Raw genomic sequence first — 13163 nt, 5'->3', positions numbered from 1 at the left:
GTAGCATTACAGCTTAAATCATTAAATTAGACGAATTAATTCATGAAATTGGTTCGCGAATATGAGAAAATTTGTCTTACGTGTTAATAGCCACTGTTTCTTTTGGTTTGCAAATACGAACTGTTTTCAAACTGGCAAAATCCCAACTTACTCCATATTCGATCATGTTTAAACATTCTTTCCAACTAAACAGGCTTGGCTTAGATATTTTGTCGATAATATCCTGACATTGTTTCTGCAATGTGCATTTAAAAGGTAGTACTATATATTACAAATTTTAAATAAATTATAAACAATTCATCATTTATAAGTTCGTTAATAATTGATGCATACATAAATTATTCTCAAAAACTGGGCAGATCATAAATGGCTTGTTAAATTATAGACTGGGTATGAAATCGTATGTTGTGTTAAATACTAGTAGTTAATGATATGTACGAGTTGTAACTCAAACTAACTGTATCCAATCCCGTCTGTGCGGTTGAACACCACTTTATTGTAAAATAATTTGTATTATGCTTAAAAAAACGCACACGTACCTGAATTGGTGTGTTTGAAAGGGTCTCAGAGTCCATGGCAGATTATTCATATTTTTTGTCGTTTTTAAGTAAAGGGATGATTATATACTGACCCGGGTCATGAGAGTCTGACCAAAGCCAGTAAACGCACAATTCTCTATCAATGGGTTCGCATGAATATAGTCCTATATTGAGACCAGGTAACATTTTTTCGCATTTACCGTCGAAACATCCACCATCGTCGTGCTGGATTTTATAGCAATTTAACACTTCACCAAATAATTCCACGTGCATAGGACCTGTAACAAAGAAGTTAACACTTCAATTATTAAAAAATAATAATATTTTTGAAAAGGATGATTTGTAAAATATGAGCAAAATGAAAACAGACTGAATCCAAACCCTTGCTTCTCCCTTCAACGATGATTTCACGCATACGTTCAAAATAACAATGTTCAACATCCCTCTTCAGGTTTGTAACTTTATAATAAATTCTATGTGCGTCGAAGAATGTTTTGGCTTCTTGAACAGCATCCGTCGATTTACTGAACATGTCAACAAGCTGAGAAAGAAATAGAAAAAAATCTGATTACATAACGAACAATGCCAAGAGGTAATTTTTTAATCTATTTCCATATCTTTAATCTGAACTCAGAATCGTTTTACGATAAGGATTACGGCTCAAACCATGTCAAAGCAATAATGTAAAAGTAAGGTATTTGATTATGTACCTTCTTGACATTTTGTGTGTAGTTGTTTAGCGCAGATCGTGCTACAGCCACTCGTATTATTGCCTCCATGTTTATATCTCCACACAGTTGTACACTTACAATCTCATACAGGGAAGCTGTGTCGTTAAAGGGTATTTCATATGCCTGGTAACCGGGGACATCGATTCTGTAATAATTACAACAGCATGTCATCCATTCTGAGGGGCCGGTGTACCTTTTTCATAGGTGCTACACATTCTTGCTCAATATTTTTATCAAACAGTTATTTTGGGGTGGTTATAAAGCACTTCTAATGTAAGTCTCCGTGCATATTCATCGAGCAAAAGTTCGACTAAAAATGTTTTCTTTGATGATGAGTTGATAGAGAAATTTTCGTTCGATCGATTTCACTTTTGAGAGAGTACACCAAACGCACAAAAACACTATATTTAAGTAAGTTTGCCAATGATAAAATAACACAAAAATGTGATTATTGAAATAAAATGTTCTTAACATATCAATTACTGCAAATGTTCAGTTTTGCATTATTGCAATATTTTATGTGCGTTTACTAAAACAAAAACAACAAACTAACCAAACTCACCTTGTACGAACTTCGGTGAAATAAGGATCTTTTTGTTCCATCTCGAAACCACTAAGCTTACTGACATCTGTATCGTTTCTTATAGTTTCTAAACATGTTTTCCATTTGAAACCTTTCTCATTTATTTGCTTAAGGATAGTTTGCATCGTTTGCTGGAGAAGAATGTCAAGTGCCTAAACCTTACTAAACTAATGACTGTGAACATGATATTAAATAGCAAATAAATGATAATTGATTCTTAAACCGGAGTGCAAAAAGTTGTAAAAGTTTAATAACGTTATATAGTACTATTTTTCAAGAGAAACGCCAATGATTTTCATTCTTTGAGTAAGTCGTCAAACATTGAAAGACAACAATGCAATATATCGGTAAATAATGTTGTTTTTTTTAAATTAATATTATAACCGAAAGCAGTTAGGTGCAGCACTAAACTGCTGTGAAATTACGCAATTTGTGTTAATCAATGACATAACAATTGCATTAAATCCACTATAAAAAATAAAAAGTGGTTAAAAGCATAGATTTACAAAAAGACCATAATGATTGGATTATTTTTTAGAAGAAAATTGTATTATCTGCAATATTGATCATGCAAACGGAGTGTTTTCCGTCAAAATACATATATTTATCAATCGTAAATTATATCGATTACCGACTGAAACCAACGCAGAAACGCTATTAGTAGCAAACCCAATCAACGGACATGTGTTTATAATCGAAGCTCATAATTGAATGCATATTTTAAAACCAATTTACAAAATAGTTACCTACATCATATCTAACGTTACTGTAACAGTACTGTAATGAATGTACATTTGCTTACACCCTCAATTTATAAGTTTAACTTGATTTGGATAATAGTTTGATAAATTAATTTATTTATAAGCAACTAATAGTGTTTTTTTCTATTAAAGTAAGTTGATAACGGAACGTACCTGCCCTGGGTAGTGCTCAAGTCTGTTCGTGGGATCATCTGCTCTAGTAATACTTGGTTTAGGTGAATCTGCTTTTGTATCATCAAATTGCAATGCAACTGTCCCCGAACATCTGGTTGTCGATGTCTCAGTATTTTCAAAATGTGTTGTCTCAAAACAAAGCGCTTCCGATGCGTTTTTGTCTGTGGGATTGAGATTAAAATATAAAATGATAATTATGGTTTTCACAAGCCAGACATTAATACACGGGGAAGTCGTCGGCTCATCGAATTACCAACACTTTTTAGCCAGTGCGTACTGTGTACCTTTTATCGTTTCGGTTTATAACATACATCTTCTTATAATTTAAAATCTATGTAATTTTCAATGTTTGCAAAAAATTACTTCGAACATTTGTTAGTACGCTTGCTATACAAACGAAATAGCCACAAAATCAGTTACACACATGGATTCAAGATTACACAAAGTTACATTAAATACAAGATATTGTTTCAAACATGTGATTTTTCAACAAATATTGGCGAGATGTTCAGATTTATGAAATTATCGATTTAATAATAATGCCATTATCTATTGATAAGAAAGATTACATTACATGCTTTGATGCTTTTCTAATAGATTTCAAAATGTAATTTAAACAAATATCCCAAAATCCATTTAATATACTTCGTGTTGACGTTTCTTCCAAAACCCTTGTTTCTGAAAGATTTTTTTTATAATACGTAAGTTTACAAAAACACCCAGTTCTACATCATAATTTGTGTACAATTTGCTTTGAAAGCATCGAAGCAATCATTCCCACGTGCTAATCATGGGCCTTATTCATGTTTCCGTTGTCTTTGCAAGTGATAGACGGTTCTTCTTAATTTGTGGTTTATATGGTTTTCATATAACCAACTGTTAATAACGAAACTTCATATCGTTTGGTCATAAATGGTATTAAAAACAAGGCATGCGACATACCTCCTGTTGGACGTTCTATGAGTGGGATCTCTTCTCGAATCACTGTATTTAACAACAAAATATTTTAAAGATAAGTCTATAAAACACTTTATAACTACAACTGTTTTTTATTTATGAATTGTGTATTTTGTTTTAATTAAGTGCTAATACATTTTCAATTATAATTGAAGTAAACACGCAAAATAAAAACACAATAACAAGAGTTGGACATATATTTAACGATTCTTTCCGCCCGTCACAACATCATCCCAAATGTAAATGCAAGTACGTATTCTTGGTTTCAATATTATATAATCAATTCTCTGCTAGGAGGCATTCCATTAAAATCAGAGTTTAACACTTTTATCGACAACAATAAAAAAAAATATGTTACCTGAGACATATTAATGTTCTACTTACCTCTGTCTTGAATAAAACAATTTACTGCTATGACAAGAACAGTAATATGTATAAGACTGAGTAAAGCCACAATTGAAACGATGGTATATTTCCCTTCAAAAGGTGTCCGAAATGGCTTATTTTCTGAAAGTGTAATCAGCACTTTATATCATATGCACAAACTATCTAAACTAAACGTGTATTGTAATTTTGACGACAGTATGTTTTAATTTATGTTTGAAACCTGACGCAATTCGTTTATTCAGTCGACTCATCGCTGAAATAATGATTCAAAATGCTAGTTATAAAATATTAACATAGTGTAATCAGTAGCATTACTTGTTCCTTCATAAGTATCAACCTGTTATAGCAGATTGAATGGTGAATTTGAGAGTTAAGACATGTCATACAATTACAATAAAAAACTCGTGCCTTTATAATAATATTTTGATTGTTGCCTTCAGCCTTCAATTGTAAAATTAATACCTGTAACACCGTGTACGGTAGTGGTCATCATATATGAATGATCGTTCGACAAAGGCTGAGTTGATATGATGATTGACATGTTTCTGAAAACAAAATTCATAAGCACGCACGATGAATACATTAGAATAATTTAAAACTGCATAATTTCATCGTAACTTTAAATTTAAATGTCGCTATTCGTGATTAGGACCTCGCATAAAATATGGCTTAGAAATACCAAATGCCTTAATGTGTCTTTAATAAACATCACAAACATACATAAGCTTTAAAATGTTAAAACTCTAAGTGCATTGATGCTCAAATTAATAAGATGTTATTTCTTTGAGTGTATGAATCCATACATAACAGAAATTGCGTTTATATGAAGTTTTTTTTAGATAACATCGATCTCTGAGTATTAAATTGCATTAAAGTGTAAACGGTTAAAGAACAATGACTTACATCTCTGTTGGGCGACATACATCGGAGGTTTGCAGTCTGGCGAAACCAATTTGGCAAATCTAAGCACACGAATAATCTGAAAACAACATATACTTGGACCATGTAAATTATACTCTAATAAATTCAAAACCAAATGCCAGGTTGGAAATTGATACATATGAGCAATAAGCTCGGAATGAGAAACTGGTGCATACATCTCCAATTAATGCTCTTTTTCCATAAACTATGTACCTGTACCGTGTACTCGGGAAAACTATGTGTTTTAGATTAAAGCGTTTTGTTATTTGAGCTTCGAAATACATATAGTCTCTACTTGCCTAATAAAAGTTCTTCATCGGCAGGGCATTTCTTCTGGAAGCAGTGTTTATTTTCATAAAAGCACATTTCTGCCGATTGTGTAGCATACCCGTTCCTAGCGTCATATCGACAATATCGGTCGGTTTTTGTAAGGTCCCTGTATGACACATATCCGCAGTCCAGTTTGTGTGCTTGCTCCGTACAAAGATTGGTTTTCACATTGGGACATTCACTGTAAGTTGCAGACGAAGTATTGAAGCGAGCATTGAATCTTTCTGGGCTGGAACATGGTCTACAGAAAACGGAAGCCGTTCCTTGATTAGGTTCACTACTAACGTTATATTTCGATATTGGAGGCTCCTCACCTAAGAGCAATAAGAAAAAACTATTCAATACAAAGTACTTGCAGCGCCCTTCTCAATCAGTATACCTTTTATACTTATCTTTTAAACGTTAACTTTGAATGATATTTACAGTGCTTAAAAATGTTACTGAACTGTTGATTGACTATGGTCTAATTCTATTGTGCTAAGCATTGTTTTGAGACTGGTCTGATCACGTTAAAATGCATATATTGTCTAAACCATGAAATATTGTAAATTTTGAATGTGACATAACTTAGTAAATAAACCTATGCAACACAATATTGTCTGGTACTAAGATTATTTCCATTACTTGCATACGTTATGCGTGTTGCCGCTAAATGTGAACGCATTTGTAAGATTTGCAATTTATTACAAAGGTTCATGGTCACTGCATTGTTTTGACCATATCTCAGAGATATATACTTTTTCAATCCCTGTCAAAAATAACTAATTTACCAATATCACATACAAATAATGGGTCTGTTATTTTTAAATTGAAAGTTTACAACAAAATGCATATATTGAACAACAAGGTTGAAAGGTTTTCTGTAAATATTGTATTAACTGACCATTGGTCATGCTCCTATGCCATTGTCATGTTTGTCCATGAATAAACTCTATTTATGTATGATACTAATTTATTACTTTAATGTGTATTATATATGTCGTCTCTGTTTGATTTAGTCGGTACAAAATATAATATGTTTTACATACTAAAATATTTGAGGATTAAATAAAGTAATAATGCTTTATCTTTTAAAGGGGCCTTTTCACAGATTTTGGCATGTATTGAAGTTTGTTCTTAAATGCTTTATATTGATAAATGTAAACATTTCCTCTAAAAAGCTCCGTAAAAAAACATTAATTTAATTAAAGAAAGAAAAAATTAACCCTCAACGTGGCTCGTACCACTGACCCCTGGAGTAAAAGTCTATCGCTTTGACCACTCGGCCAACCGTGCTAATACAATGAATTAAGGTATTTTATACTTTATATAAGCAATCCTCGTTGTATTGCATACAATAGATATTTTAGAGAATGGTACATATTCAGTATTACTGTTTCCTCACAAACATCATTACTTTGACGAAAATTTGCGAATATGTAACTTTTTTTAATTTGTCAATTTATCAAAACGTGAAAAGAACCCTTAAAAGGGGCCTTTCCACAGATTTTAGCATGTTATGAAGTTTTTCATTCAATGCTTTATATTGATAAATTTAAACATTGGATCTAAAAAGCTCCAGTAAAAAATCAACAATACAAATAAAAAAAATAAAACCCTCAGCAGGGCTCGAACCACTGACCCCTGGAATCCTGGAGTAAAAGAAAACCACGTAAACCACTCGACCATCCGTCGTCATGTAACGAATGAAGTATTTTATACTTAATGTAAGCAATCCTCGTAGTTTTACAAAATATAACGACAATCAACAGAACTATCCAAATTATTAAATCGTTCCGCGTTGCAACGCTTTATAATTTTCAGGTTTTTATATCGTCAAAAGATGCATATAATGTCTATTTTAGAGCTTGGTAAATGTTGAGTATTACTGTTTCCTCACAAATATCATAACTTAAACGAAAATTAACTAATCTGAAACAACTTTTATTCAATTTTGTCAATTTATCAAAACGTGACAAGGCGCGTTTAAATAAATGGTTATCATCAGTTTGACATTTTGTTTTATAAACATCAAGACTGATAATGACCTGGGAGGCAATCAAACATGTGCAAATGTTTCAAACGTAACTTTAGTCTCAGAAAAATCGATTAGCACGTTTTTATGCATTGTCAACCATGTTTTCTCGTATTTCATTTCACATGTAGATGTTAACACTAGTTTCTTCAAATAATGAATATACGGTTAACCATTAGCTTCATTTAATGAATAAGCTTGTGAATACAATGTCATTCAATAAACAAATGAATACAAACGGGAAGATAATTCAATAAACAAAACACCAGATATAAGAGTGTCAGCTGGCCGACGATATGATTACGAGATTAATTACTATTTATGGAAATGAAAAATAATCTAACAACAGCTGTGTAACTGAACAATAGGATGTACGCATCGACTAAGTTAAACTGTTTTTGGTATTTATTTTCCAAAAAGCCATCATTTGATGATGTGTCATATAAAGAAAATATTACCCAACTAATATAATATTTAGACCTTAATCAACACGACTTGGAGTTCAAATACACGTTTTACGTTCGTCATTCAATTGTCTGTCCAAAGAACATATTTATAAACATGCATGAGTTTATTTATTGTGTCATGTGAACAACAAACACCCATTACACGAGCAGACATCTTGGTTGTAAACATTATTTAAAATGTGTAATTGTTGTCCATCTGTTGTTTTTTTTTCTTTAGAACCTCCTTTTATACTATGTACATTTGGTGACTACGTATGAAAGGATGCTACAGTAAGGTTTATTTTCAACACAATACATATATGATGCGATCCGTCAATGGGCGCATGATTGTAAGTTACCATGTACTCTGGTTTAGTGTTTTGTTTTTATAACTTTTTTGGTTCATTTGTTTTGATCAAACTCGTGACATCGTTTTATTTGCTGATTGTCCTTAACAACTCAGCCAACGCTAATGTTGAGGGCATTTTTATTAAAAAATATTTGTAATATGTTCAGATTCGTGACACTGACGTTCGTTTAACGCTCGGCAAATTATATTTTGTATGTTGGTGCGACAAATATTTTTTTTTATCTTTTCAAATTTTTAAAATTCCGTAATTTGGCGATGTGTCGAAAGTTGTGTTCTGGTATCAAATCAATGCAAACATTATTTTGAAGGAAAGTATTGATTAATTTGTGGTTGGTTTGCTCCCGATATTGGATATGGCCCGAATTCAAGAAAAAACGGACAGTTATTCTAGAAAAATATAAATCATAGTTCAGCAACAAGTCTGTATGATCCGCAGAAATTTAGCAAAAGACTAAATTATCCGTTTGATATTGTTCGTCATGTCAACCAAAAAGATTGAAGAAGACCGATTTTGCTACTTGCTAAACGTGAGGAAGGTCGGTAAGGTAGAATGGGTGTTTTAGACACAGCACTTGCACTGAAGGAAGAACAAGCAACCACCGGAAAATAGCAGCTGAAAAGTTATCAGGAGAGACAACATTAGTACCGATGTCACTTTTAATTGCTACTTCCAGCGATTAGCATTCGCTAAACATAAAGCTTTCTATCTCTACCTAAAGCTCCCAATACACAGCGAGAGGCACTGTGAATATTGTCATCTTAAAATAGCTGCTGCTCTTGATAGACAGAGAACATTTCTAAAAGATAAGCGGCTCATCTATTTTACGTGATGCATTTACAGGAATTTTAAAGAAAGATGTGGGGGAAGTCATTAGTGCTTAAGCTATAGGACGTCTGCATGAAGCATTGCAAGCTTTTTAGATCGAAAGTCAATGAAATATTTGACATGGCAGTGCCACTAATTGGCTTGGAACGGTAATATGATTCATTAAATTAGTGGTTAAACACGAGGTAAAGTTGATTGAATTCCGATTCTTGTTTCTTTCGGACCGGCTGTGGTAAAATCTGACCCTAAGCTCCAAGATGGCAAGGCGGCTTCAATGGTTATCGATGACTGAGGCTAAACAAACAGTCATAGATATTTGTTCTGAAGGTTCTTTAACTCGCGCCCACATGTTTTACACAAATATTAAACACTTTAAAAGCATTGCGCAAGTCCCTTTTTAAGCCAATATCTTTTGCAGCTCTCTCTAACAAGCATCATGTCACAGAGGTTTGGTAAACATTATCATGAAACTTTCATGTATAAAAAGTCATGATACTTTCATTTTTAGAAACATGCTACTTAACAATTCATTAATAATTACATGTGGTACAAAAACGTTATAGTTGAAACAAACTCATGTTTACTTTTTACAACTTAATCACCTGAATTTAATGGTCATATAAAATTCCATAAAACAGTAAAGAAATAGTTTCATTTAAACGAAATAAATACCTTTATTGTGCTGTTAAGCCCTACCTGCCCGACAGAATGTTTCCTGTGCACACGCCGCAACAAAGCTGTCCTGGTCATTAAAGTTTCGAGCACAATGGTATCTGGTGTTTGTTGGACACTCTGCCTGTTTTTCATGGCAGTACCACTGGCATGACCCATATACAGGACAATAGCCGGTAAAGGGTTGTATTTTCCGACATAATGGCTCACAGTCAACCCTTAACGTTTGAAAATGAACGCTCGCGTAAACAGGGGATAACTGTGGACAAGAGTTTCAAAAGTAATTTGTATTCATAAGTGTGTATACATATTGGTGAGCATGCGGCATGTCTTAATAAACATCGTCCGACAAATGTTAGTTACGATGCAATTTTGATTATATATATTTGATAAGAAATATATGGTCGTATACCTTAAACAGGGTAATAAATATTTGTCAGCGCACAATTTTGTAATAAACATTAACAATTTGGCACTAACCAAAGGTAAGTGTTTTCACAATACCATACATTTGCCTAATAAAATGCAATATTTAATGAATTAATGAATACGTTGTGAATAACTATTATATTTGTAAACGGTAAAATAACCTTTTACAAAACTTAACAATTGTATGAAATTAGATTAACTTACAAAACGATTTTCAACACCACTTCGGACATGCCTACATATCCAAAATAGTGTTTTATAATCAGTGTGTAAGTGTTAAAGTACGAAATTCAATCGCTGTCTATGTTGTGTTGTATTTCGGTATCGTAATTACAGTGGAAATGGTAAACATAAACATAATACAGCATATTTTGATGCGAAATCATTTTTTGTCAAACTAAATCTGCATATACCAATTAGTTCCTGAATTTACATGAAAACAAAAAGTTAAACATAAAAATATCCGCATAATATATTCATACCGGCGACAGGGTTTTACAATGCTCGATATATGGCGCAACACCCCTTATTGAGAACAAAATCGTACTTAAGTGTGTCTCGTGACAATGATATCATCTGACAAGGCATATCATATTTCGTAAGTGAATAATGTCACCCTACTTAAATTTTAAACGCTAAAAATGTGTTTATCAGCAATTTGTAAGGACTTACCAGAAGTATGAAATGTATTCCAACTAGCACCTTCGGTGTGTGTAATACCATATTGATCTGGAAAAAATCTGTACCTTAAACATTAATAAGTTGTTGAGATTTAAGACAGCAATCTAAAGTGAATTATGTACTCTATAAAATACGTTTTCATTGATAAGGTTCTAGTGCCTATTTATCAATATATGTACCAATAATCATCAATATTTACATACCAATATTCGCCTTTTCACAAAAGCACACTTACCGCGTCATTCTATGCCACAACACTTACTAGATTTAAATGAATTTATACATGGCTATCAGGAAGTTTTATATATCACATGCTTTAACATTGCATTAAAGGTACATGCATGATATAACATTACGAATAAATTATTAAATCTGCGTAAGAAAACATTTTTGTCATTTTCATGGTAATTCTTTAATTGAACGATCGCGTTCGGCAATGACATTGTCAAAATAAAATGGCGTTAAATGTTTTCTTTTAAACATGTCATACAAACATTTGAAACGTGGCTTCATGCTATTCTGATACACTGCATACAATGTGTGCAATTGCATATCGATACAAACAAGCAAATTCGTTGAATTGATATCCCCCTCCAAAAAAAGTTGGCAAAACTATTCCAATAACGCTATTCGGGCTGTCGTGAAAACACGTGTGACTTAATATATCATGTCTAATTTAAACTTTACTCTCTGTTAAGAGAGTAAACTGCGGTAGTTATATGAATTGTTAAAGGGGCCTTTTCACGTTTTGGTTAATTGACAAAATTAAAAAAAAATGTTTGAGATTCGCAAATTTTCGTTATAATTATAATGTTTGTGAGGAAACAGTAATATTGAACATTTACCATCCTTTAAAATATTCATTATATGCTTCTTTTGACGATTTTTAAACCTGGAAATTATAAAGCGTTGCAACGCGTAACGATAGAAGAATTTGGAGAGTTCTGCTTTTGTCGTTATATTTTGGGATACTAGGAGGATTGCATACATAAAGTATAAACTACTTCGCTCATTGTATTAGCACGGATGGCCAAGTTGTCTAAGCGATAGACTTTTACTCCAGGGGTCAGTGGTTCGAGCCCAGTTGAGGGTTACTAGTTTTTCTTTCATTAATGTTGTTCTTGTTTTTTTACTGGAGCTTTTTAGATCAAATATATACATTTATCAATATAAAGCATTTAAAGACAAACTTCAAGCCATGCCAACATCTGTTAAAAGGCCCCTTTAAATGTACAAGGAAAATATATTTCCGCATGACCGTGAATCATTTATTAAATGATTAATTCGTGCTGAGATAGTTAACAGTTGAAGTGTTCGACACTAATGTGAGTCCGGTACTCCGAGACCCGTGGAAATGTAAGCAGACGACTTAAATCCCAGTGATCGGGAGGTTAATGTCGAAGTCGGCTGAATATGCACATATCGAAGCAGACTATAAACCGCACCTTTAAACTCCAATGAGACTCGGACTCCTTGTTTTTGTGTCTAGGAAGTCCGTCGGACTCCTTCAAAATCATCCGTGAATTATAAAAAATATCCCTTAGTTTACTTATTCGTTTCGCAAAATCAGAATGTCTGCACAAAGACAATTTTACTCAGAATAGTCATTGTCGATCCCTGTCTATAAAAAACTTTCAGTTGCATTTGTTTATTGTCACATTTAAAGTGAGATTGTACGATTTGGTCAAATATTTATGAATTTATATATAGTTTATAAAAATCTTACTGTACATATTTCTCCATTTCAATATCAATTAAAATAAAAGTTAAGAAGAACGTGTGTCGAAAAATGCGAAATAAGCCAGATACTTAATTTTGAAATCGAAAATGTCTGTACAGTCCAGCATGTATATCATGCATGTACGATGTGAATCTAAATTTAGTTTTACATATCATTTTAAATTCCTGCAACGATATCCATTTATACGACACACGAACACTTCGGTCCTAATAAAAAGACGATTGCTTCCATCATTGTAGGAAAATATGTACGAAATATCTTCGTCACAATCGGCCTGGGGCGCTAATTTATTTTTGCTGCATTATATTAAATTCGCTGACAATGCATAATTTGTCTTGTCTATTTTGTGTTATTGTAACATATTTTTATCAATATATAAACAATTCAACACATATAAAAATCGTACAAGCACACTTTAAATGGTAATAATTTAATATTCACCCTCTCATAGAAGGAAGTTTTTAATACCAAGTCATGACCTCACACTTCAACCACTGTTTCAGAGCTCTACGAGTTCTTCTTAACAAGGAAGATTAAAGACAATTGGTCTATTGATACTGAGAAGTGCTAAATCAAAACTCAGTGAAGTTACTTTAATACT

General features: G+C 32.7%; 1 protein-coding gene across 20 annotated transcripts in view; it reads right to left on the bottom strand.

Moving 5' to 3' along the window:
- The window catches only part of LOC127857712 (uncharacterized), an 82509-nt gene extending 71430 nt beyond the window's left edge, over positions 1-11079 (bottom strand). For 14 of the 20 annotated variants that reach the window (XM_052394365.1, XM_052394353.1, XM_052394352.1 and 11 more), the window contains exons 1-9: positions 4595-4854; positions 4130-4252; positions 3731-3772; positions 2768-2949; positions 1833-1984; positions 1250-1415; positions 921-1080; positions 540-817; positions 81-235 (exon numbers count right to left, since the gene is read on the bottom strand). In XM_052394365.1, the coding sequence (XP_052250325.1) occupies positions 582-817; positions 921-1080; positions 1250-1415; positions 1833-1984; positions 2768-2949; positions 3731-3772; positions 4130-4252; positions 4595-4715 (1182 nt within the window). In that variant the 5' untranslated portion in view covers positions 4716-4854 and the 3' untranslated portion in view covers positions 81-235; positions 540-581. Of the gene's footprint in view, positions 1-80; positions 236-539; positions 818-920; positions 1081-1249; positions 1416-1832; positions 1985-2767; positions 2950-3730; positions 3773-4129; positions 4253-4594; positions 4857-5035; positions 5112-5352; positions 5698-9735; positions 9971-10812; positions 10887-11024 lie in introns of those variants that run through there. The other 6 variants (XM_052394366.1, XM_052394370.1, XM_052394368.1 and 3 more) reach the window with 6 other exon arrangements.
- Between the last annotated feature and the right edge of the window lie 2084 nt (positions 11080-13163).

Source organism: Dreissena polymorpha, chromosome 14 (genome assembly GCF_020536995.1).
Source record: "Dreissena polymorpha isolate Duluth1 chromosome 14, UMN_Dpol_1.0, whole genome shotgun sequence".
NCBI classification, from domain to species: Eukaryota; Metazoa; Mollusca; class Bivalvia; order Myida; family Dreissenidae; genus Dreissena; species Dreissena polymorpha.
The sequence above is the reverse complement of the archived record's forward strand: the minus strand, read 5'-3'. Positions and strand labels throughout refer to the sequence as shown.